Source organism: Diadema antillarum, unplaced genomic scaffold (genome assembly GCF_040938485.1).
Source record: "Diadema antillarum isolate AM-2024a unplaced genomic scaffold, OU_Dant_1.0 seq00000471_RagTag, whole genome shotgun sequence".
Lineage (NCBI taxonomy): Eukaryota > Metazoa > Echinodermata > Echinoidea > Diadematoida > Diadematidae > Diadema > Diadema antillarum.
In genome coordinates this window covers 823727-850674 of record NW_027271439.1, presented here as the reverse complement: position 1 = coordinate 850674, position 26948 = coordinate 823727, and the positions used below count along the sequence as shown (strand labels likewise).

The 26948-nt window shown below is 38.1% G+C and overlaps 2 protein-coding genes across 2 annotated transcripts; both read left to right on the top strand.

Moving 5' to 3' along the window:
* The first annotated feature begins 729 nt into the window (after positions 1 to 729).
* Positions 730 to 6734, top strand: LOC139733333 (uncharacterized). Its single transcript, XM_071644171.1, has 8 exons — positions 730 to 1045; positions 1566 to 1667; positions 3058 to 3186; positions 3791 to 4003; positions 4530 to 4603; positions 5147 to 5199; positions 5637 to 5798; positions 6500 to 6734. The coding sequence occupies exons 1-8, from the start codon at positions 730 to 732 to the stop codon at positions 6732 to 6734; spliced, it is 1284 nt and encodes a 427-aa protein (XP_071500272.1).
* Positions 6735 to 11048: 4314 nt separating this feature from the next.
* LOC139733332 (ATPase GET3-like) lies at positions 11049 to 19823 on the top strand. Its single transcript, XM_071644169.1, has 7 exons — positions 11049 to 11178; positions 13400 to 13605; positions 14167 to 14257; positions 15232 to 15382; positions 16003 to 16110; positions 16969 to 17193; positions 19674 to 19823. Exons 1-7 carry the CDS (start codon positions 11051 to 11053, stop codon positions 19821 to 19823), a joined length of 1059 nt encoding a protein of 352 aa, XP_071500270.1. The 5' UTR covers positions 11049 to 11050.
* The last annotated feature ends 7125 nt before the right edge of the window (positions 19824 to 26948 follow it).

Sequence of the window (26948 nt, the reverse complement as noted above, 5' to 3'; positions counted from 1 at the left end):
TTAGAAAAAACAAAAATACAATATTGTGTGAACCTTGCCTAAAATTCGTGCTCCGGCTGTGAGCACAAGTATAGAAGACCTAGAATGCAATTATTTCACATTCGCTTGCAATGCTCATGCCCCTATACTTGGGTTGATTTGATATCATTTGATCTGAATTTTTGTTGTCTTTTCCTATCGTATAAATGATAATGCATAATGCTTTCATTCATACCTGCATCCTCTTCATATTTTTCTGTGCCTGTTTATCAACCAATGAGGTTAGTCACTCTGGTACTCACTGGCGCCAATCTTGATAAATCTGACGAAATTTCATTGAACTATACAGGCGGACTTCAAAATGTAAAAATCAATGTTAGAAAATGAATGTGTGTGGGGTGTGTCATAGGTACGTGTATGTATGGGTGTATTACGGTTTACGCTCCGTTTGATGATGATAGACGAATCATCTTGAATCAAGAGGGAGAATCACTTTGTATAGACAGCAAGTTTTCAGGTGGCAGACTCGTGGTAAATTAATGACCTTTGTAGTTACTTTCTGTACAGCACCATGTATTACGTGCATCCAGTCTTCTACTGATGACGACCGACAAGCTTTGCTTGGGAACACGCCCTTCTGGCGAAGAACGACACATATTTTCCTGTGTCTGTGATATCTATACTCGATACAGATAACAACTCCTCTCATTTTCACCGAGATACCGTCTTCGACACATCTCCCGACTCAAAATGGAGAGAATCTTACTTCTTGTTGCGCAGGGCCTCGTCTTGCTTGCCCTCAACGGGGCGGCCCGGGGAGATAGTTACGTTGAAATAACCTCATTCGACGCGGATGATGCAGCCTTCTCGGCCATCCACGAGAATCCCAACAATCCTGACCAGCTGGACCTGACCGTGAGCACCTTCAATGCCAACCCCTTGTCTACGGACGAAGTGTACGTGATCAGGGACATCGGCAGCAAGCTGGGCCGTAGTAACCTGAACTCAGCCCGACAGACCTTGGCTGATGGTCTTCTGTGGCCTAACGAAGTGGAACCTGTTCCAGGTATGGACGACTTTATCAACATCTCATCATGTAGGGAGAGAGGAGGAAGTATTAAAAGAAAAGGAGAAAAATAGACAGAAACGGAGTGGAGTGCAAAAATGATATGCGAAATAATCAATCATGACCTTAGATGTGACGAGCTGACCAACAGAGATCGCGAGAGGAATTGTTGCTTTTTATTTTGATGAAAGAAAGATAGATTTTGCTTGTTTGTGTGATTTGTATTTCCTCTACATGACCAAATATTAGAGACAGCTGATGTCACTATTGTCATGATTGTAATGATTTGTATTGAGACATGCCCACGTTTTTCGTTCCGTACTCACTAAGGAGTTTTCATATTCATAAAAAATTCCCTTAACCACAAAGGACTATACTAACAATACGTCTTTCTGCCTCAAGTTCTTCTTTCCTGGTTAGTTGCTTTTCTTTCAATCCCACTCTGAACTATACTATTGACCTTATTTTAGGGGGAACGGACTTGTCGAAACCACCTTGCTTTCCCTTTCTCATTATACAGAAGATGTATTCGGCACCGATCGGTATTGGTGGGTGGCCAACGGATTTTTGGTCCCCGGCAAAACAGCAGGAAGTATTGGTGTGATTGAAGCAGACAGTTCGTGTGAGTGTCATTTTCTGTTCAATCTATTTCCTACTGGAAAGAACACAGTGTCCCACAGTGTGGTCACAGTGTGGTCACACAGTCGTCTATGTAAAAACGCTCGAATTTAACAGTTTAGAGATGATTTCACACTGTGCTTAGGTTTTCACAGAGAGCTCACATGTTAATGTTCTGTGTCACACTGTGAATTAATGATTCACAATGTGTTCACACTGTTAAAACGCTCCAATTTAACAGTGTGAAGGGATTTCACACTGTAATGTGTTCACATTGTCTTCACACTGTGTTTCTCACACTGTGTGACACTGTGTTCTTTCCAGCAGGGTCTGTACAACTATAAACTTATAGCTAAGAGTAAATGAGAAGTAGAAAAAATATGTTGTCTGGACTCGACAGTGCATTTTTTCTATACATAAATTGTATTCATGTTTGTATGTGTTTGAACTTACTATTAATTATAATGTATAAACTATTTTTTTTGGGGGGGGGGTGTTATTTGATTTGGAGCACCATTCAAACTTTATGACAGGCAGGAGTAAACAATATATTAATGCCTTTGAAAAGACATTCCAATATTATGATTTTGCATTTCATATCATATCTGAAAAATTTAGTACAGTACATGTACTCTCATTAGAGCAAAAAAGACAGAAATGAAATCAACCCAGACAAACGAAGCCACATGGGTATAGTCATACAGTGAACTGAACAGCGGCGAACGAAAAACCATTGTATGTGTTCATTCAAATTGTGAATGATCTATAAATGTCTATGAAATCTGATTGTTTAGAGCCTGCGTTGAACCAGAGGGGTGTCACTTTCGAATTGTAATATCTTTTGACAACTTAGACAATTTCTCTTTACAAATATGATGTTAAACAGAAACCTAAAAAGAATGGGTCTGGCAATGTGACAACCATGTTCACTCAAATATGATATTATAGAGTATTACATATTTGTGTCTGAGAAAGTAGAGAGATATGGTGTGTGTGTATGTTCATATTCAACAGTTCAATACGGTTTATGACGACATGCAGCTTCGCCTTTTAGATATGATATTCAATCACCAAGTATAACGCATCACAAAAATACAATGAAAATGACATACGATCTGTTATATGTGATATTCCTTGGTCATGTTGATGATATTGCGAGTCATTTGACTTCAATTTCAGCTCTACAGCTTATTCATCAAACATCAGCATGTAGCACAGAATTAACCTGTCCACATTGTGTATCATGTACATGTATCAGCTTGTACATGATGAAGTATAATCATCACTTTTTAAGAAATGCAGTAAATTTCATTTGTGAGTGAATCTTGTTCGACAGGAGAAGAGAGTGTTTGCAAGTGAAGATGACCACTCCAGTTGTTGCTTTCTCCACACAGCCCACCCGGCTCCCTACCACGACCTGACCACTGGGTCTGTCACGGAGCACTGGTGGTATCATCGTGTCTACTTCGTCGATGTCGATGGTGACGGACGAAAAGACATGCTCACCGCCAGAGCCGATACATGTGGGTAATATCCTTCGTTATGAACTCGGGGAAAATGCAGGGAAAGTCCGGTGGAGAAATACTGTATTGAAAACAAAAAGAGTTCGTGGTTTTAACATAGTTATAGGACCGATGTAGACAAGGGCAATCCGATATAGATATTGCATTTTACATACATGACAAAACTTTGCGAACGACTTGCGGCATTTCTGTGTACTCAACGGTTGTTAGTAACACCGCTATTTAGCAATATTCTTATGTTAATGGAAAGTGATTTAATCATCACTTAATGGAGCATTAAAACTGATTCGTTGGTCGTTGAAAGCGTGGCTGTTTACCGCCACAAGAACCCTGATGATACTGAGTCGATGTATAAGTCTCATCATTGCTTATGAGTTCAGATTTTACTTCCCCCTTTATAACTTTAAGCAACCTTAATCTTTCCAATTTGTTCACTTTTCCATCGACATCGTTATTGCTCTTGATAAGATAATGTTCAGAATGAGGCTACAAATATAATTCATTACACCCACCTGTTTCTCAGTGACATGCAGTAATAACAGGAACCCATGATTACCATCCCGTTATCATCCCCCGCCCACTCCCTCCTTTCCTGAATCTTTAGCATCCGCCTCAACGACATTGGCAGAGATGGTGTACTTCAGTCAGCCACGGATGAATCCCATCTCCACCACATGGGATGTTGACACGCTCTTCGAGGGTCCCGATGCCCTTTTCCGTTACGAGGAGATACCGATGTCGCCGTGGGTCACTCGTACGGCCATCTTCAGCACGCAGTACTTTGCCGAGAAACTGGTCGCCTCCTGGTCCGACGACGGTAGGTATATTGACGAATTTTTGCTCTAAAGAATTCTCCATCTTGCTATCGTGTTTTAAAGTACTATTAGGGTATTTTTTCGGTTGTACTGTACTGTTTAAATTGCGACAAATTTAATATATTGATTGCTGATTAAATAATTATTCGTTTATCTAATCAATCAGATAGTTTAAAATATCTCTTTCAATATTCATCTGATGGTGACAATGATGATGATGTTGATACCGGTGGCAGAAATCATCAGAATTCATTTTTGAAACAATCAGTGCGAGAAAGTAAAGCGTTTATCTTCGCAATCATTTTTCTGTAATATCGTTACATCATTACGTCTATATACATTACAGTGTTTGACTTATCGACATAAACTTTGATGACAAAATTCAGTATTAGAAAGCCAGGGAAAATACAACACACACACACACACACACACACACACAAAACTTATCGAATATCAGTGCATTTGCACAGGATTTATTTTTTTCTTGATAACAACAAAACAATCGATTTTTTTTTTCATTTTTTGCAGATCAGCCAAATTTCAAGAACTTGAACCACCGTACTATTGAGGCGATTGCCGATAATCGATATTTCGACTGTGAGGTAAACCAAAATTCTCCTCTGACATTGAACTTAATACATAGATAGTTTCAGTTTAAGTTTAGGATGATGTAGATTGTCATGGTGATTACATGGGTCGGAATAAATATGGGGCCTACATTCTTGTTCTAATGATAGATTACTTCTTGGTTTTCAAACATTTTCCTTTGTGTGTGTGTATGTGTGTGTGCATGTGTGTGTGTGTGTGTGTGTGTGTGTGTATGTGCATGTTATTTGTATATTATGTGATCATTTTGAGACTTGTATACAGTAGTATACCAGCTTCTAATATATTTGTATAGAAATAATGAGTCACCCACATCTGTATTCAATGTATACAAAATTATATCAATTCTAATACCATCGCTGACGTTGAATGCAAAGATAAATTGCCGTCAGAAAAGTTCGTATGAACGGGTTGAAAGTGTCTTGTACTTATGCCTTTGTTTGAAGTATATAGTATTATGATCATGTTCCATTGTTGCGTATACTAGTAATCAAATTATGACCCTTGTTTATTGTTCGTTATCATTTCCTGTATTTCAGTACGTTGATATCAACGGAGACGGCAGAAAGGACCTCCTAGTCTCCATCAACAGGTGTTTAGAATGATCGCTTTTAAACAAGAATGAAATAAAAATAATCTGATCTATAGCTACAATGTAGGATAGTATATACTTTGAAATAAAGGCAACAGTCGGGAATACGAAGCAAATCATATCAAATATATCAGGAAGAGGGTGTTGTGGAGTTTAACGTATATACAAAGTCGCAATCACGATACCAATTCATCTTTTACTTTAAAATTCCTGTAAAAACTAAAATGTGCACTAACATACAGAAACGTGATATACCGTTATTCCATCTAATTCCTTTCATGTTTAGCCATTTTTGTGTAATTATTTAATTGATCTTATATACAATTGTTGCCTTTAAATCAACATTCCCCGCAGAATTTCCTCTCACTATGTATATTGAACACATCCGTTCAGTGTCCTCTCTACTCCTTGTAATATAAAATACTTCATTTCCACAGTAAATCAAATGGTCAACTGGTCGTGTTTGAAATCCCCGATAACTGGGCGACTGGCACGTGGACTCGACACCTGATCGCTGAAGGTTTCAAGCCCCCTGGTCTGGTCGTGACTGAGGGTATGGGTTCACCCGGAACCACTTTCACCTTCCAGCCAGACGGGACGTACAGGTCAGTCTTGGAGAGGCCTTCAGGACCCGTTTCATGAAAGTCGTTATCAATAACAAGTTCAGATAGTTGTTATTAGCTACTGAAACTCTTGCATCTCATGGGCTGAGAGCAAATTTTGTCATAGAAATGTGACGTCTAAGCAGAATTATATCCATTGGAAACCCTTTGAAAGTCCCTAATCGATACATTTCCCATTAACTCATCGCTACTATTTCCCAATATCACGAGGTTATCATCGCTTTGGTCTCGCTTTGTCTCTTTTCAAGTAAGCCTAATTTCCTCAGGTTGCTACGCAACTGTTTCTGTACACATTTTAATCTGCCGGTTGTTGTATCCTTGTGTTTACTTCTGTCTTCTGTTGTGTTGCTGTTGTGTTGCCGTCGCATTTTAACGTCCATAACCATGGAATCTTTTCTGACAATAACTTTCCGATCATTAGTCCAATTAAAGAAATACTTAAGTCAGAGATGCACATGATGGGAGATATTCATGTCATGGTATTTTCAAGATTATATACCAAAGTCAAACTTTTGTAACCACTGATAACGGTAGTAATGAGGAAGAAAGAGAGAGGAGAAAAGTGAAGGGAGAAAGGAATGCTTTCTTATCATCCTTTTTATTATCATTTTGTAAAATAATCATTTCTGGTGTTGTTAGATGCTAATCTACTTTGCTTCAAATGGTGTTTTGTTCAGGAACAAGCCCCTGATAATGCTAACCGGTGACGACGACAGCAACATCTACGTGTTCGAATCGGAGAACGACTCCGACACCAACAACTGGAGCTACACGAAGAGGTCCATATTCGAGGCTACGGATGGAACCGTGGGTGCGCCAACCGTTCATGATCTCGACGGCGATGGCAACGTTGAGGTGGTCATTCCGTGCTACTCCGACGGGAGCGTTCATGTCCTCACCTACGAGCCGTAGGAGATCGACCACCGAATCGGATACGAGCTAGAATTGATAGTGTAGTGTACAATTAATTTTCAGTCATTCTAGGGGTGTGTGATGCATGTAAGGTGCGCCTCATTACGTGGTAAACAACTGGTAAAGGAACCGTTAGTGCGTTTTTTTTTCCTGCCCTCTTTATTCTGAGAATAAAACTTCAAAATGTGAAGGTTACGTATGTAGATATGTAATTTCTATGGGGTGAAATGATTGAGTGATGTTTATACTTCAAAACATAATTATGACAGCTGGGCCCCATTTCATAAAAGATGTTAGGGTGACAACTCTTGCTGGAATGACAACTTTCCACAGCAAACAGCCAATCAGGAAGCTGTATTCTTGTCGTTACCATGACAATATAGTCATTCCAGCAAAGAGTTGTCATCAAATAAACTCTTTATGAAATGGGGCCCTGGTGTATGAAGTATACATAACAGAGATGGAGAAGACTCCAGTCCACCAAACATAAAATCTTAGAAGCCATTTTCAACATTTTAATGAAATATACGATATTTTGGAATTGTTATTTGCTGACTTGACTGGCACATTTCCAATCTGGTTTTTTTTTAAAGTAAATGTTTCTTGTCTTGTTTTCCTGTACCACCACATGATCACGGTAAATATTCACACAGCAAAACGATTTGTTTGGGAGTACAATGTCAAATAAACGTAAACCATTAAAACGCGCTTCTCTGTTTGGCGTCTTATTGTGCCCCATCGTGCAACTCTTTGTTTCTTTCAATGCCAGAAATCTATATGCTCATTCTGAAAGCTCTAGATTCAGCTTATGTTCATAATTACATTGTGTGAGTATATGTGCGTGTACATGTGTGCTTAGGATGTGTTTGAGTGTTATGCGCACACATAGTCCATACGTTGCAAGATACCTATTAGAAGAAACACATACAGGAGCCTTATGCTTGATGAAGAAATGTTCATGACGCGACAATAGAGACCTCAACAGCTATAGGTTTACACACGTACGGTACCTGCATACATTTCGTTGTTTCGTCACTTTTTTATACGTAATGTGTCCGTCGGTTTCCCCCAATTAGTTGCACATGTCTGACTTGTATAGGAAATAAAAAAGAGGACTAATATCACTGCGATGTATTCAATGAAGCACTTGAGTCGTGTATGTGATGAGGGTGTGAATTCTTTTTGTTCGTGTTTTTGTCAAATAAATTATACCTTATATAAAAGAACTTATGGAACAAAGTAGAGACACAATAATACACACATATTCATGCGTTCTATTGATAAAAGCGGTTGAATTTGATATCACAGTCACTTTAAGGCAAGCCATATATTACGTAATCTGTCAGTCACAGCCATGTTATCAAAATATAATAGATTGTATAAAAAGTGCTGCTTCATCGTGTTCATCACAACTAAAATCCAAGTCGTAGCGATCCTCCGCTTTGACTGTGACTAAACTGACCAATATTAAACTGTGATTAAAACTGACGTAAATAGTTTTGTAGATATCACTATCATATTCATCATCGTCACTTTCATCATTACCGTCACCATAATTTTGAACCATTAAAATAAAACAAGAAGAAATGGACTTCCATAGGACCGCCAGCAGAACAGCTCTAATAAAATGAAATAAAATACATGAGAAAGATGCAGACGAGAAGCAGAAAGTTCGAGTATAGTAGCAGAAGAAGCAGAAAGGGAAGAGAAGATGAGGAAGAATTAGACTGATGATGGTGGTGATGATGATGATGATGGTGATGATGGTGGTTGATGATCATGATGATGATGAGAAGGAGGAGGAAGAGGAGGAGGAGGAGGAGGAGGAGGAGGAGGAGGAGGAAAAGGAGAGGATGGCTGGGAGAAGGCGGAAAAAGAAAGAAGTTGACGCAGGACTGGAGGAGGAGGGGACTAAAAGCAGCAGCAACCTGAAGAGACTCATATCGTGTCACCTCGAGCGCGGTACAATGGCCTGCACTTCGGCATGTCTGTTTATCATTAATTGTACAAGTCCACGAGAGCGGCAGAGATAATTTTTGTGTGTATAGTCACGGGACAGTTTGAGAATATTCACACCTGCCGCCATCGTATTATCACAATTAATTCTCTTGCTCAGTGTTAATTATTATCGGGCCTCTCAGACTCTGCTCACGTGGCCTTAAACATGCCATGGGATTTGCAGCAATGCAAAAAGAAACACAATAATTATATATGCCTAAGTCTCCAACTCAAGATAATAATTATATATAATATATATATGTATATATGTATATATATATATATACATATATATATATATATATATATATATATATAATGTATGAAATAAATAAAGGGAAAACCGATGACCAGAAACAAATGGGATAGTGAAAACATGTTATATATATATATATATATATATATATATATATATATATGAATAACAGCAATTAGTTTCTGCTCGGAGTCCTAAGAAAGTATAGATTCAAAACAGTATAACAACTCCGTGGACGTAACTTTGACGAATTTTCGCCCATAGGGCTTTGTCAAGTCAATACATTTAAATGATTAAATGATTAAATGTATTGACTTGACAAAGCCCTATGGGCGAAAATTCGTCAAATTTACGTCTCTAACGGAGTTTTTATATTGACCTACTGTTGTGAATCTATATATATATATATATATATATATATATATATATATGTGTGTGTGTGTGTGTGTGTGTGTGTGTGTGTGTGTGTGTGTGTTTAGGTCGATCATGCAGGTATTCTTTGCATCCTGGCAGTAATCAGTGTATCGCCAAAATAAGGGAACAAGAATGTATAGATATCAAATAAATTTGAGCACTTCAAGGGAACTGTGGCATATACAGTGAGATGTGGGTATAACTTAAAGCCCGTGTACAGTAGTCGATTAGACACCTAAATTGTCGCCAAAAGCCACGAAAGCGATTGATTTTCTCAACGAGACATTATAGAGTATTATATAGCATCCTGACATTGATCAACATGGATTTTGAGGGTTGAAATTACTGAACTAACTTTCAATCGTATAGGTCCCGACTTCCGAATTCCGTCAAGTTCTTCATCCTTACATCGCAGAACCGCTATAGGCTCCTATCAGGGAGGTGTGAGTCTCTCTCACACCTCCCTGCTCCTATTGAGGTTAGCTGGCCATATTCCGATATACTTAATTTGGTCTACTGTGGCGATTTCTATAATGTGCACATTATGAACATGGAACTACTATTAGAACAATACCTCCATGGTGACATATTGTTTTTCAGAAAGTCACCGAACGAAGCAGCGCGTTGTTGCACTTGCTTTGTGGCATTATTTTACAATCAAATAGTACGTATTATTTGAAGAAAAAAAAAATCGTCACTAAAAGCGATGTCCGAGTCATGGTCCAATTAAATAGTATACCATCGAGTGTCAAACCAAGGAGGTACTAGGCGAGCTCGCCTAGTACCTCGCACGTTTGTCAAACATGCCAACATTCTGAAATAGTTGAAAATACAAATAATCACGAGAAAATTTTTCAACCAGTCAATATATCGAGGACACGTTTTTTTTTTTTTAAAACAAAGTACTATACTTAGACTTGAGAGTGTCTGTTCAGTAACTCTACCCTTATTCATGCGTAGTCCAGATCGTAAAACATCAGGGATGACATAGTTTTGGTTGAGGTGTGGATTCTTTCTTACGAGATACTCGAGAAACAATTTTATCAAATGATAAATAGCATACAATAAAATTCTTAGAGAAATTCAAACTTTATGTTTTGAAAATCAGCTTTGAAATGGCTGAGATATCAAAAAAGAAAGTAAAACAAAGCGAGCGTAATAAAAAGAGGGTCCCACCTTTTACTAGGGTCGCTTTATTTTGAATATCGCAGCCATTTCAAAACCAATTTTCATCAAGTAAACTTCGAATTCCTCATAGAATTTCATGCTCTTTCACATTTTCATAAGAGGTTTCTCATTATCTAAAAAGAACAAAAATCATAAGAAATAACATTGGAACCTGAAGCCCCATCTCAACCAAAGAATTATGTAGACAATGAAGAATTATGTAGATGTTTATTTATATACATGTACTTTCTTAGACAACAAAACAAACCGACGTTATGCAGGGCAAACAAAATAACAACAAAAACAAGTTCTACGCTCATGTGTACACGTACACGTCACGATATTTTGTTTTCTTGTGTTGTTGTTATTGTTATTGTTTTTTGCATTCATCACGTGACCCTCATTGATTGGTCTTTGGTCATGTACGTATGTACATATGTACGTACTGTATATGTACTGCTGAGCTGAGTAATAAACCAATATGGCGACTTCCATGGTTGATGACGACTTTGAGCCACTTGAGCCTTCGATCCGCAATATCATCGAGCAGAAATCTCTGAAATGGGTTTTCGTTGGTGGAAAAGGAGGAGTTGGGAAGACGACATGCAGGTACAAGATAATTTACATGATTTGTCGAATGTAAGCTGGCAGTAACCAGTACACCCATGTTGATGTCAGTCGACCGGTTTATGCTGATGCACGCGACAGCAGCTGCATTGCTGCACTGTAGTGTGGGACTGTGCCATACACCCATGCCATGCATGCAGTGGGTCTTGTTTACCATGTAGATGTAGATGTAGGGCCTATGTTAGCCCCGGAGACCCGCCGCTCCGTGTACGTTGTACGTTGGGGCTGCTGGTACTGGTCGCAGTTAGGCCTATGTATAACACTGCTGATAGTATGAGACAGACGGCAGATGTGGTGGTATGAATGGAATGGAAGTAACGGCAAAGCAAGAAAGGCTTTTTAGAACCTCTTCCTATAACGACATCGGAGCATCTATAGGCCTACTGTGGTAGTAGTACGGCCCTGCGCCGGGGTTATTTATAGCAGTGACACTAACCACATCACAAGCTAACACTATCCAACACTACGCAACAGGGCTGTGTATCGTTATCACACAGGTCACTCACAGCTAGCTTCTTCATCTTTTGTAGACAGTATGCCTAAAACTTAAGGAAGGAGTTCTTTACCACAGGATTTCTTAAATTAATTTTGAAGTTACTACATGTTGTACTGTACATAACTTTCTTGCATTGGAAAGAGTTTGATATAAAATCCTCCACTGAAAAATACATTTTCATTCATTCATATCAATTCATTTATTTCACTGAATAAAACATGTTTACTTAAACTGTGGCAATAAACAAATTTGACCTGACAATGTGACAGATAAAACAAACTTCATCATCTTCCTCATGTAAGTATAAGGTCTGTGCTTACATTCGCTAACCACAAAAACCTAACCATAATTCTAATACACACTCATTTAGTTGTGTAAACCATCCCTTGTGTAAATCAGGGACTTGCAACAAAATTTGCTGTATTTGTAATTCTTGCTTCACACGAGTGATGTTTGAATGCAGGCAGAGAGAAGTAATGTTACAAGGCAAGGCTGCACACTGGCACTGGTCTAAGGTCCCTGACCAGTAAAAATCACTGTCAGACTACAGACACTCCAACCCCAAGAACCTTCTGATCTGGAGATTCTCCCGCCTGAAACCCCTAGTGAACGGGAGACTCTAACTTGATTGTGCGGGAAGCGCGAAGTTCTAGGGTTCTAGATGCTCTCTCGTGCTATCTAAGGCTTATTTTTCAACTTACGTTGACACTAAGTAAGAAATAATTTCAAGCGGGAGACACAGAGCTAGGGCGGGAGAAATTGAATCTCAAACGGGAGAACGGGAGATTTTGCAAAAATGGGCTTTCGGCAGGAGATCTCCCGTCGAAAGCGGGAGAGTTGGAGTATCTGAGACTAGTAACTTTTTCAGCAATAGACCAGTAAAATATGGAAATATGGAAAAACTGGGTACCTACTGGTCCGACAAACCTACTGGTCCGACAAACAGGTCGGACCAGCAGAAAAAAATGGGTTGATGTGCAGCCCTGCATAAGGAAACAAAATGTAGATACATGTATACTATTGTAATGATGTTTTGACTGTAAGCATTGTCCTTGTGGGAGTTTCAAATAATGTGGTAGTCATGGTAAAAATCAAAACAAGTTCCATGATCTTGTAACAGATTGATGTAAATGATAATCAATTACAACTCTGAATGTTTTATTTGTGTCAAAAATTTGATTTTATAAGCAAAGGGGTAAAGTATCAATGACATTTGGATTGTTGGTTATGGTGGTCTATGAGAACAGTTAAGTACCGGCACTGAAATTCCCTGTCCTCGGAAATTGTTACAGGGCCATCTGTGGGAGCATTCCGAAACTGACTAATGGTTGATCACATCACAGTGGCTAGTCTTTGTTCTTCATATTTGCTAGGGCATATGTGCTTGTAAATATCTGTAAATAACTGTATTATAATGTAAATAACACAGTCTGCAAGAATCTTCAGCTTATTGAAAGAGGCATACTTAACCAGAAGAAGAATCTGAAAATACACTTTGTACAGATTTTGCTACTTTGGTTAACTTTTGGAGTATTCAAACAATAATCTGGGTATACCAAGTCTACACTAATCAGACACGCTATCTATTCCAAAGAACAACTTTTCAGGTGTTTAAGTGTTGAAAGGATAGTGTTTTCTTTCATATGACATGGAGTTTCTCAAAGATCACAGTGTGAACCATGCTCCCTGTACTTGACATTTTTTTAGCTGCAGCTTGGCGGTCCAACTCTCCAAACACAGGGAGACTGTCCTCATCATTTCTACAGACCCCGCCCACAACATCTCAGATGCCTTTGACCAGAAGTTCTCCAAGGTCCCTACCAGGGTCACTGGTTTCCAGAACCTCTTTGCCATGGAGATTGACCCAAACCTGGGAATAGGCGACCTCCCTGATGACTACTTTGACGAAGATAGTATGTTTGGTCCTTTCATCATATATTACTGTAAACATATTTTCAACAGTCTTATTCTGTATGTGGCTTGCATGACATTTGTATTAAGGCAGAGGCCTTACAAAAAAAGAAAAGAAATAAAGAATAATTGTGCAAAGTTTATATCATCTAAAATTTGTACCACAGTGTGGCCATGAGTTCAGCAATCAAAACTTCTTTAGCTGATGTTTACTTGATGGTGTCAATTTAACTTATATTCTGTGCTCAACTCTTACATTTGTATTATGTGAAAATGTGAGCGAAACATAACAAGGGAATGGAGGCATTAAAAAGTAGTTTGTGATTTAGTTTGAAACATAATTCAGTTTAATCTAGTACTTGATTCATTTTATCAGATATCATGCTGTTGCTTCAGTTGCTTTTCAGGTGACTATCACTACATCATATTTGAGATATACACTGTATATGCAAGCATTCATACTGTAAAAAGTTGTAATGAAGATAATGTTTGTTGAATATGACTCTCAAATTCATGAGAATCAAACTAACCGAGTCCTCTTCTGGCATTCATACCTTCTGTAGATCCTCTGTCTGTGGGAAAACATGTCATGCAGGAGCTACTCGGGGCCTTTCCAGGAATTGATGAAGCTGTCAGTTTTGCTGAAGTCATGAAGTGAGTTGAGACATCAAAATATTTTTTCCATCATTGATTGTGCTTGTCCATCCTGTGGTAAGCAATCACCATTGGTTATGAAGACCTCTTGATAACAGTGTGCACAAAATGAGAAACATAGCACAGATTGTGGTATGTCTTAGTGTATTTTTAACCCACTGAGGATGAGTCCCAAGTATACTTGGGCAAGTGTCTATTTGAAATGCGTGTTGTAGCAAAATCAACCCACCTTAAGCAGGTTAATTACCAATAAGAAAAAAAAAGTTGCAAAACTTCATTTCTATCTGACAAACAAACATACAGAATTACAGTATGTACTGTACTAATGCGTACAAGACTCTTATTTACAGAATGGATTATCTAAGAAATAAATGTTTTTATTTTGATTCATAATCCCAACTCTGGTGTGTTTCAGAGTACATATACTCATTTTAAGCAAATATTCTGTAATACTAGACTAGAAAGTTCTTGTCTCTATCACTGTTCAGAACTTGTGAAACAGATTTTGTTTTGTTTTATCGTGTGTGTGTTTTGTTTGTTTTTTCCTGTGGTGGTCATGTTGCATAAAATATTCTGTAAATTGCATATTTACCAACTGTAAAGGACAAATATATTTGGCTTCCAACACAAATGCACAATGTATTTTTCTTTAGAAACAATAACTTAGTATTAGGCACAATATATTTGTCTGATCAGGTACCAAATTGCAATGATTTAGTTTATTAATTTGTAATTACATAATATCAAATTTAAACTAGAACTTAGGAATCTCCATTCACATTCACAGCAAATTTAATCTGAACAATCGATGAAGAAAACCATATTTTGCATTTGAATAGGAAGTGCAAGCAATAAAACATGGTTATGAGTAAAGTCTAAGTAATTGCTGGTAGGTGATGCTGAAAGGTACTGGTGGATATTTTTGCATGCTTGCATTCAGAGCTCACCTGCTAACCATCTTGCATTCCTCCCAGATTGGTGAAGAACATGAACTTCTCAGTGGTAGTCTTTGACACAGCCCCCACTGGACACACCTTAAGACTCTTGTCATTTCCCTCTCTGGCTGAGAAGGGACTCAGCAAGCTGCTCAAACTCAAGGCTCAGTTTAACCCATTCATTCAGCAGGTGAGTGAGTAGAGCACCATTCCTTCATCCTAGCACATCATTCCATCTATCTCATCTTTCATCTGTTACCATGGTAACTTGAGAAAGTTGTGAGGTACACTGACTATACATATACAGCAAAAATAAAGTGAATAGATTATTACATAGTATAGACAGCAAAGATATTATAGTGAATAGATTATTTGACCATGGCATCAAAGGTCCTAGTGTCCTGCAAAGCAACATAAAACTATGTTTTGACAATTCAGTAATATTTTAAGAAATTCTCTTAAAAGATGAAAGCTTGCTGTCTCAAAGGTAAATCAATGTTGACAAAATTAATTGGAGAGGAAGGGGAAAAAATTAGCACAAATAGATGAGATGCACATGGTTTTTATATTGAAATAAAGAGTCAAACGTAGAAGTTCTCAACCATCAAAATTTTGACCTTTTTTCTTTCCATTTATTTTATTCATTCTAAGAAAATACATTGTGGCTTCTACAAATCACATGGATTACCTCTTCCAGTAATTAATTAATTGCCCCCGGTAATTAATTTCATTTTGAACAATATCAGCTTATCCCTAGGCCAGTTCATCATGTTACATCTTTTTCGTTCATATTTGTTCAATGTTGTGCAGATTGGTGGTCTGCTTGGTATGGGTGAGTTCAATGCCACTGACATGCTATCCAAACTTGAGGATACTGTTCCAGTTATCAGGAGTGTTAACGAGGCTTTCAAAGACCCGGTGAGTATGGCCTGTCTCTTCTAGCCCCAGAATAGTTGCTTGAAATCATCAGAAACAAGTGATGAATATTTCTTTTACTGTTATGATCAATTCAAGCAAAGAATCATATTATGGTGCCATGAAACAGTATTTTCATACAGTGTATTTATATATTTTTGTCTCCCATACAGTGGTAGTGTATTACAAATAACACGACAAAGCAATTTGAAATGATGTTAAGCGCTTTGTTTGACCCTTGTCACACAGCCTAAACATATATTTATCCATTATGCTGTTTCTGTATAATATCTTTATAAAATAAAGTAATTACATTGGCAAGATTTGGAGAGAAAAAAGGAGGCTGATGTAGCCCTTCTTTGATACAGAATTTTGCCATTCTTCTACCAGGCAACAACTCACCTGGGAGAGTAACTCCTCTTAAGCTGAATGACAGTTTGAGTCAAGATATGAATTTGCCCCAGAATTGATGTATATTTGCCATACATTCGCAATATAATAATTTGTGAAACATGCTTGTATGAGCCGGTCGACATCCGCACATGTCCTAATTTTTCGGCAGAGGCACATTTTTCTGTTGCCAGGATTTTTGAGCTGCACAAAATTTTGGTTGCGGATGTTTAGCTAATGTAAACCAACTTTGCGGGCTATTCATACGCAGAGACTGGGACCTGGGTGCCGTACATTGACTGCTTTGAGATGGTATAATTAGATTAGATTTTATGATTAAGATAAATGAAATAATGTGATCTACTAATTTATCAAATATTGCTTGTTAGTTTTTTTTTTAGAAGAATGAGAACTAAAGAATGGTTTGTTTTTGACATTGTTTTTATTTTCACTGCACATTTGCCCCACCAGGAACAAACTACCTTTGTCTGTGTCTGTATAGCCGAGTTCCTGTCGCTGTATGAAACCGAGAGACTGGTCCAGGAATTAGCCAAATATGGTATCGATAGCCATAACATCATCGTCAACCAGCTGGTCTTTGCTGATGAGGGGCGGAGCTCCGTGCAGTGCAGGATGTGCCAGGCAAGATACAAGCTTCAGAAGAAGTACCTGGAACAGGTAGGAGCATCTATCAGAGTTTGAAGGATGGCAACATACATGGTGGAATTTACTGTCAACCCAGATATGTTTGTGTGCATGAAACCATCACAAATTTCGAGAGGAGCTATGATTCACTGAAGTAAAATGCATACAAAAGTTTTTGTCTACACAATTCAGTCCATATAGTATACTTGTTCAATTTTTTTTTTCATGGTCAGCAATTTGAATGCCACGAATGCTCCTGGTTTTGCAGCATAGTGTACTGTCACATGGGACATCTACACATTGTCATGCTGGAACATACTTAACACACACACACACACCAGCTATCACATTATACATTGTATGAACTACTTCGATATTTCTCCAATGGACTACATGCACTAGTGTGAGTTCATCTTGTATACCCTAATAAATTATACACCATTTATACAACACCTCAGAATGATGTCGAATTGTGATTGGCCAAGAACATGTCACATGACATTCAATAGAAAATACCTATCAAACTCATTGAGAGTGACAGCCATACAATAGGCCCCTGGCATGGGCCTATTGCATGGCTCGAAGGTACTATAGCACGGCTTCGCGGGGGGCTACTAATGCATGGCCGCTCACAGAGCTGAGTTCTGTGGCTCACACCCACCCGTAGCAAAGCTCCAGCAAACTACATTGTGTACATTGTACGTGATGGCCGGCTGCGCTGATGCGCTGCCGGTAAGTCTCACATACCAGGCGCGGCGGAGTACTGCATGTTGCAACGTTAACGTGTACGCGCAGCTACTTTACCTAGCTAGTTGCATGTATCGCGACCCTACACCTACTGCTGTGTTTTTACTTTTGACTCTGATCTGCTACGTGGACCACAGTGATCCCAAAATCTAGACTTCATTTCAAGTTGAGAAACCGTAATTTGATGACTTTTCTGTGTTTTTATACAAAATCATTTTCGGAAATAGACAAAGTCTAGACCTAGGCCTACTACTAGATCTACCGACATCTCAGATCGGCCTAACAGTCAGGCCTAACTCGATCTAACGTAAGCGTATAATGGGTATAGACCCTGCGGAGTTTGTGATTCCTGTGACTGTGTGGTCGAATCATGACGAGTGTTTGAAAGCAGTACACAGGGTGGTTTACAATTCTCTGCCTGATTGTTACATTTATTTTTGGGCCTTCCTGAGTTGGCGGTCACTAATTTAGTACTGTGATTGTGGACAAGGTGTTGTATAAAACGAATAATTTATGATTTTGTTCGTGCATTGGGGCACGTAATACCGCACTCGGCGCGAGATTCGCCACTGGTCTATTCAACGCGGCGCTACGCGCCTTGTTGAATAGACCAGTGGCTCATCTCGCGCCTCGTGCGATATTCGTGCCCTATGCACTCACAACTCATAAATTATTCGTATATTATTTCATGAGCATGATTTGACGTGAAGTGGAGGATCACAGTGACACAGACTGAGAAATACGTAATGTTCCTTTTCAAGAGGAAGTTTGGTGATTTTGTACAGTGCACTCCCGTTATAACAAACATGGTTATAACAAAACTCTGGTTACAACAAAGTAAAAATTCAGACTGCAACATTATCCATTGTATGTTGTTGTTGTTTATGTTTTTTTTTGATCAGTTGTAACAAAATTTTGATATATCAAAAGAAAACTGCCAGTCCCGAGGACTTTGTAATAACGGGAGTCCACTATAATACCTTGCAGACAGTATGATTGTTTTCATTTGCGTGAGGGGAAACAGTTTGGGGGAGTTGTTAATTTCAAATACATGTATTTCAGTTGACTGGGGAATTTGCAAAGAATGAAAGCTTTGTGAAAGTAAATTGATACTTTATGTGTGTAGAGTAAAGACCAAAATAACAGGAGGCTAACAAGATGCTGGTCATTTAGTGCAGTGCAGTGAGCGAACACTGAGCAAACTTCTTTAGAAATATTAGCTCTGATAAAAGCAGACTCATTAATTTCCAGTTCAGCATCACATCCACAAGAAAACTTCTCTTATCACATTGGCACCAAAAGCAGCAAGATAGAATGCAATACTGCCTCAATAATGTGAATTATCTAGTACCACTTCTGTCTTTATCTCAAAGTTGACAATGCTTTTTTTGAAGGTTACAAAAGATTTTTTTTTTTCAAGCTAAGATTTATGATGATAACAGCTCTTGATATTTGCAGATGCCAGAATAAAAAAACCCTGCTGTATATCAAATGGTCTAGCAAAAGATTTGCACAGATGCATGAATTGTGTATTCTGCATTCAGACTAGATTGATTCTTCGTATTAGAGCATGGCAGACGAATCCTTGTATCGCAAATAAAAGAAGGAATAAATGCTGATGATTTACGTATTGAATCTATTATTACATCTATATCTTAGACACATTTGCTCTATACATTCTGCTTTAATACTGGTACATTTCAGACAGTAGGTTAAAGATTGAATTATGAAGCCATATTCTGGGTTAGTTTATGTTTATTGTATCTTATCTTTCTGTTTCCCAGATTGAAGACTTATATGAGGATTTCCACATCACGAAGCTGCCTCTTCTAGAACACGAAGTGAGAGGAACGAACAAGGTCCTAGAGTTCTCATCTAATCTAGTGGTAGCTAGGCCCAGGACAGTTTTCACTACAGAGCAAGGGCCATCCTAGTGTGAACTGACTGGCCTTACTTCCATCCTCAGTGTGATGTTAGGTTTCCCTCTTTTGGTGGAGTACTCTGCAGGAGATGATGCCTGAAATACCTTTCAGCATTGAATGGAGAACAGTCGGAGATAGTGATTCTATGGAAAGCAGGGTGTGCCACAAGTGGAATTTCAAATGAGATTTTACTCACATTACCAACTCTTCTGTGGAAAAAACAATCTTGTAGCAGATGAGGATGGTAGGTCTATTAGCAGACATAGAATACAGTGACTATAAGACTGGTTTCTGTGAACCAGAGTTAAGTTTCATTGATGACATCTAATGTCATGCCAACATATATGAATTTTAGTTCACCATGGATGATGTGCTGTTAATGTAAATTTCTGCACATTTGTTAAAGGTGAAATGAGAAAATCAACTGTCCAACGTAATGTGTGGAAATACATGATTTCTTAAATCCAAGAAGAATGACAGCTGTGGTGATATTAATTAGTAGAAACTGACCTCATACACAATGGGCATTAGTATGGTCAGTTGATGTGGTCTAGTCCTTAGAACAAGGACTCTGGAGAGTGAGAAGTTTTGTATACAGAAGTTCCTCTACCACTCTTGATTTATACCTTAGTTTAACCTGTCGAAGACGAGTCCCAAGAATACTCGGGCAGGTGTCTATGGGAAATGCGTGTCATAGCAAAATCAGTCTATCCTTAACGGGTTAAAGGAATGATATAGTGTTGGTTGAGGCGAGAATTCAGCTTTAAACTTTTTGCAAGGTAGTTAGAAACCACCTTATGAAATGTTAAGAAGCATACAATTCTAAGAGGATTTCAAAGTTTATTTCATGAAAATTGGTTTTGAAATGGCTGAGATATGCAAAAACAAAGTAAAACAAAGCTATCCCAATAAAAGGTGGGCCCCACTTTTTATTAGGATAGCTTTGTTTTGGATAACTCAGCCATTTCAAAACAAATAAACTTTAAATTCCTCTTATATGCTCTTTCATATTTTGTAAGAGGTTTCTCATTATCTCAAAAAATATCATTAAAAAAAGCTGGAAACCTCAATCTCCATCTCAAGTGGAACTGTGCCATCCCTTTAAAGGAGGATGACACTCTCCAAAAAAGTTAGATTATAGGAACAGACACAAATGGGGACAGTTTTCGTGGGGGGCTATGAATAATTGGCATATGCTTGCTATGCTGGTGTGGTACTAGTATGTTCTCGGTATCTGACAATAGAAAACAAGGGTGCAGCCAGTCTTCTTGTATGTTTGTGTATGTCCAAACCTTTTAATCACAACTCTCCCCAAGGTGTGTTATCTCATCTGACCTCTAACCTCACTAATAGTGATGTAGAATGTTACAACCATTTTCTTTCAATTGACAATTATGTATGCATTATGGATTTATCTAATTTCAGAAATTGCTGTGTCACTGCATGCTGGAGAGTTACAAACTGTAGATTAAAGATAATTTAAGTTTTGGTACCTCAAAAGTTTCCCTGAGTTTCCTTGTCTTAGTTTGTGTTTCATTTCAGTTTAAAGGACCTTTCATATAACTAACACTGTGAGACTTACTCCCCCCAAAGTGCTCTCATGTCTTAGTAATCATGCAATAATGATTTCGTACAATACGTGTATATTGATTGTCGCGGTACCGCGTCGAGTCAAACTAACAGCTCGTTCGAATTTCTTAGAGCCCGCTCTGCTCTGGTACGAAACCATTATTGCATGATTACTAAGACACGAGAGCACTTTGGGGCGAGTAAGTCTCACAGTGTTAGTTATATGAAAGGTATTTTAACCTGAAACACAAACTAAGACAAGGAAACTCGGGGAAACTTTTGAGGTACCAAAACTTTATATTATATTTAATTAGACAATGATCTGGGTGGTTCATCAAACAAATTCCTACGTACAGTCAACCTTTCCCAAGTCTAATCTATTTGGACTGAAGAAATAGCTTCGACTGAGAGAAAATTTTACCTATGAGGGATAAAAATCAATAGAATATAAAGAGAAGAGGACATAAAGAGATGTTCAACTTTTAGGTGATTATTCAACTTATGCAAGGTTGACTTAAGCAAGGTTGACTTAAGCAAGGTTGACTTAAGCAAGGTTGACTGTATTTGATTTTGTGATTGATTTTAGTTACCAACTGAACAGAAAATCACAAAAACTTGTTGCACAAAGGACGCTTATAGAAATGTAGGTGTGGGGGACTAGTGTAAATTAGAATTTTTTAACACTGGTTTTACACATTTATACATGGTGTAAACCAAACCTGTTCTTGTGCTGATATCTGCTTTTATACATCACCTAAAAAGAATGTAGCTATCCGACTGGTCGATTGCTCATCATGCCTGGGAGGCCCCCTCCATATTTTCTGTGACCGCATTGCAACCGCTGAGAATTTGGGATTCTTGCTTTGTGTCTTTATATTATGACTTTTTCCCCCTGAAGACTTGCGCAAATGTTGATGCCATATTTGCCCATATCAGATATATCTGTGGGGTGTTACATGTCAATTAGTATGAGCATGTCATTAGAATAAGCCAGTTTGTAATTAGCTCATGTACACATTGGTACAAATGACCTTCCTTTTTTTCTCAGTTGGTTAGACACTTCACTCATTTTCAAAGCGGCATAATGCATAAGCTTGCCCGACATAGCAATTTATGGAATTCATGTTCAAACAAAGAATGAGCTTGCGTTGAGAGCAGGTGGTCAGAATACTCCATCAGTTGACAATTTAGCAGGCATCCATTTTATTGTTTTGTATTGAATGCAATAACAGCCTATTTCCTTTTATACTGTGAAATACCATTCTTGCTGTCAGGTGAATGTACTGTCATTGAAGCACCATTTAGATAAGGATCACATGAATAATCATCGCATCACAGATGCTTATCTTGGGGAATTTACAAACCAAAATGCCTGTTGGTACAAATGACCTTTTTCTGCTCATGTGCAAAGTGGAATTACGAACTGGTCTATTGCTCATTACTACATATACACGTATCGTGTACAATTACACACTGCCAGTCCACAGTGGCTTGCATATCTGTATGAATCTTGCACACACACAAAAAAAGAAAAGAAATGATGTTGCGCTTGCTTTGTGCTTCATTTTGTTTCAGATAGAAACTGAATAAAGTTTGAAAACTGTAAATTTCATGATTAAGTAGAAAACAGTAAAACATAAGAAATATAAACAGTACAAAACATGAAAACAACAAAGTTTTTGTTGCTAGTGGGAAAAAATGCATTTTTATATACAGAAATGATTCACATAATTGTTTTTTTGATTGATTTCTGATTTGGGAAACATTCATTGTGATACATTTTCCATGTGTTTTAATACTTGTTTAAAGGTTGAAATTATGGAAATATATCAAATACAATGTATTACATGCATCACATGAAGATCTATTAGTATGCAAATTTTCTTATATTAGTGATACTCAAACCCAGAATTAGTATGGATATTGGGAGAACTTGTTAACAAAATACAGTGTACCAAATGAAAATTTATAATTTATTGTTATACCAAATGGTATGTAGTGTAGCTGCCAATGCAGTGGTTGTTTGTGGACACAAGATGCATGATGTATACTCTGTAGTGTTGTTTTGGCAGACTGCCACATTGCACACAGTACTGGAAAACAGGAGTCAAAAGATAAAGACGACAGACTAGGTGGGATAGGAGGTAAACACTGTGGTCCCATGGCAATTTGTGATTCAAGTGAAATGCCCTATGCTGATTTTTATTGTGCATTTTGTGCTCTAGAGAGGAGGCATTGGTGGCTCAGTGGATAGAACCGTGAACACTGAATTGTGAGGTCGCTGGTTCATGTCCACTGGTAGCATCTGATGTGCCCCTTAATTTGTCATCCTCATTCTATAATTCTGAGGATTGGACTTTAAAGCCATTGGTCCTGTGGTACGTGTAGCTTGGTTGTAAGTGTTTAAAGCCTTCTGAGTGGCCACATAAAATCAATGCAAATACGAGAGGATGGTGCTTCAAATCGTGTCTTACCTCAAATGCAATATGGCTAGGGAGAGAGAAATGGAGATTAATGTGTAAAGATCAGGACAACCCTATAGTCATTCGCATTCTACTTGTTTCTGTTGCAGCATATTTTGATGTTCACTCCTTATGGGCCAGTCCCACTGGCGTTAAGGAAGATTTGCATATGAATTGTGCACAAAATTGGTTTGTGTTCGCTAAACATCCGCAACCAAAAATTTGTGCAGCTCAAAAATCCTGGCAACGAAAAAACAGCCAACTCATACAAGCATATATCACAAATATTGCAGATTTTTTGCGAATATAAATCAATTTTGTGCGCAATTCATACACAAATCTTCCTAAATGCCAGTGGGACCGGGCCCTTAAGTCTAGTGTGACATGGAGCCCAGATTGTGTGTGCCATGAAATATGTGGACATTGGATACGTTCCCCTGTATTAGTGTGTCACAGCTAACTTATTACATCTCTGTTAGTGGTTGTGCCAAAAAGTTCCTTAAACCCATACAGTCGAGCAAGATACAGTTGTATTTTCAAGGCGGGAAATTTTCATGAATTGGAGCCAAGGGCCTTTTTCATGGCATGAAATTTTTGCGATTGTCATTGGCATTCAACGCATGTAGTGTAGAGGAAAACTTTCATGTGCATTTTAATTTTGCAAATCTTGGCTCTCACAAAATTTGTGAAATTAAAATACATGCAAATATTCCTCTTTTGACAGTATTCTCCAGCATGAAATGTGCTTACACCCATTTGCTCTGGACAAAGTAGCTACCATCAAGGAAGGTTGCTTGTTAAACAGTAAATTAGAAGCAAAGTTATATCAATTCTATATTGGATTGTTGTACAACTGTACTTCATAATGAATGACAGTCTGTCTCCTACACTTCTTCTGTGTTCAATACTATGTGTCACATAAAACCTAATCTATGGAATTTTGCATCCTTACATGCATGATGCTATATTTAATTCAAAACCCCTATATGTTGTACTGTATTTCTGATGAATTCGAACTGTGATTGATTATTGAACAACATGAAATATGTACCACTCTTTGAATAAAGTTTTCATGTGCACGTGCAATGAAGTGAACATTACGTGTGTAAAACGGTCAATATTTCCTTGTCCTGCTTCTTTGTCCAATCACATCAGGGCCCTGTTGTAAGTTGCTATTGATTCCAACACATATTGTACCTAATTATCAGTGGTAACTTGCCATCGATGGCAAGTAATGTAAGTAATTCATGCAACAAATTTTAACTACACATGACGTTTTGTGAGATTCAGAAGACTTTTGATTTCGAGAGTTGCAGTCAATTGTAATTCCTTATGCAAGAGGGCCTTGATTTAATCATTTCATTTTGTGTGCTTTGATTTGTTATTGCCTCTGCCAACTTATGGCAAGAGATAATTATTACTTAGTACCTGGTACTGAATTCGTATTTCATATTACAGCAATTCAATGAAGCCATCTTCAATCTCCAATGCCCAAATCAGTGTTGCCCCAATGATTGCAGAATACACATACATGCACACCGTATAAATAAATCCACATACTGCACGGACTTCAATATACACACACAGGATTTACAGTCACACCTGATCTTCCCAGTGATGAGAAACATCACAAACACATTGTATTTTGAGTTTTCCTTCAACCATAGCACAGGAAACAAAAAGGAGAAAAAAAAAATTGGGAAAACTTATGATCAATGATGACATAATGAATCTTGGTGTAGCCAGATCGGCCATCATGAGTATAGTGTACAAGCTGATATGCTGTAAAAAGCGTCTCTTGCAATTCTCAAAGTTCTTTTACAGACTTGTATTCACCCAATCAAAGAAAATGGTGTAGCAAGATTGTGGCTGCAAAATGGTGAATCTTGCATCCCATGATATAAAAAGTACACTGCTGCTGGAAAATAATTGCAGCAAGACATGCTTTCATCATTCTCGCCATTTCTTTTTCCCCATTTGCAATCAGCTATAACACAAATGAACCAGTAAACTGTAACTGTAACCAAAGACGATGACTACAAGCACATGCAGAAGCTCTTTACTATAGATTTGCATTAATTTGAAATAGAACTGGGCCAGATAGACTCGTGAACATTACACAAGGTTAAACTCTTATCATTGATCTGAAGGAAAATACTGCCCTCATTCAATCACATTCACCTACAGCAAACATGCACATCAAAACAATATTATCCTACCCTGGCTCATACAGAAAGACGGACAAGTTGTAGAGAGTGAACTTTCTCCTACAGGTGTTAGCATTGATACAATGCATTGATACAATGGACGACTATTCCACGTTTCATAAACATTACATGCAAATTCTATTGCTATTCAAAAGTAAATATTCCATTTCCTTTTTTTACATTTAGGCATGTGCTCAAGTTCGCAATGACTGGGAATTCAGTTACTACAGTGCTAACAACATATTCCCACGTTTACACTTGACAATTTCTCACACCAATTTCCTTAGTACAGTGGACTCCCATTATAATGAAGTTCTCGGGACCGGCAGTTTTTTTTCCGTTATATCGAAATTTCGTTATAACTGAACAAATAAATAATAAAAATATATAGAGTGGATAATGTTGCGGCCTGAATCTTTACTTTGTTGTAACCGGAATTTCGTTATAACCATGTTCGTCATAATGGGAGTGCACTGTATTCAGATCAGTACTTTTCTGTGGTAATTTTTAGGGGTATCTAGTACAATGTACTTACTTTTTCAAATCAAAGACAGTGAAGAGAAAATAGTTTAAGGAATCTGGTCAAAGGAGCCAGTTGCACGAAGCACAGGCATACTGGCAAGTTACTTTGAGAAAACGCAGAGAGAGATTTGTTGTAATTGATATGCAACCAAGTTGCCTGAATGGTTGATCAACAGATGGGCAAGATGTGTCGTGAGCTGGAGGAAGGATCAAGGTAGATTCCCGCCCTTTCACGTCTTTTCCAAGTTCATAGACGAAGAATCGACCATTGCTTGTGATCCTGCTGTCTCGCTTAGCAGTCTTAGAGATGACAAACTGAGACTTACGAAGGAGAAGTTCGACAGAGGAAAGGTTGATCTATGCTCTCTTAGATACCC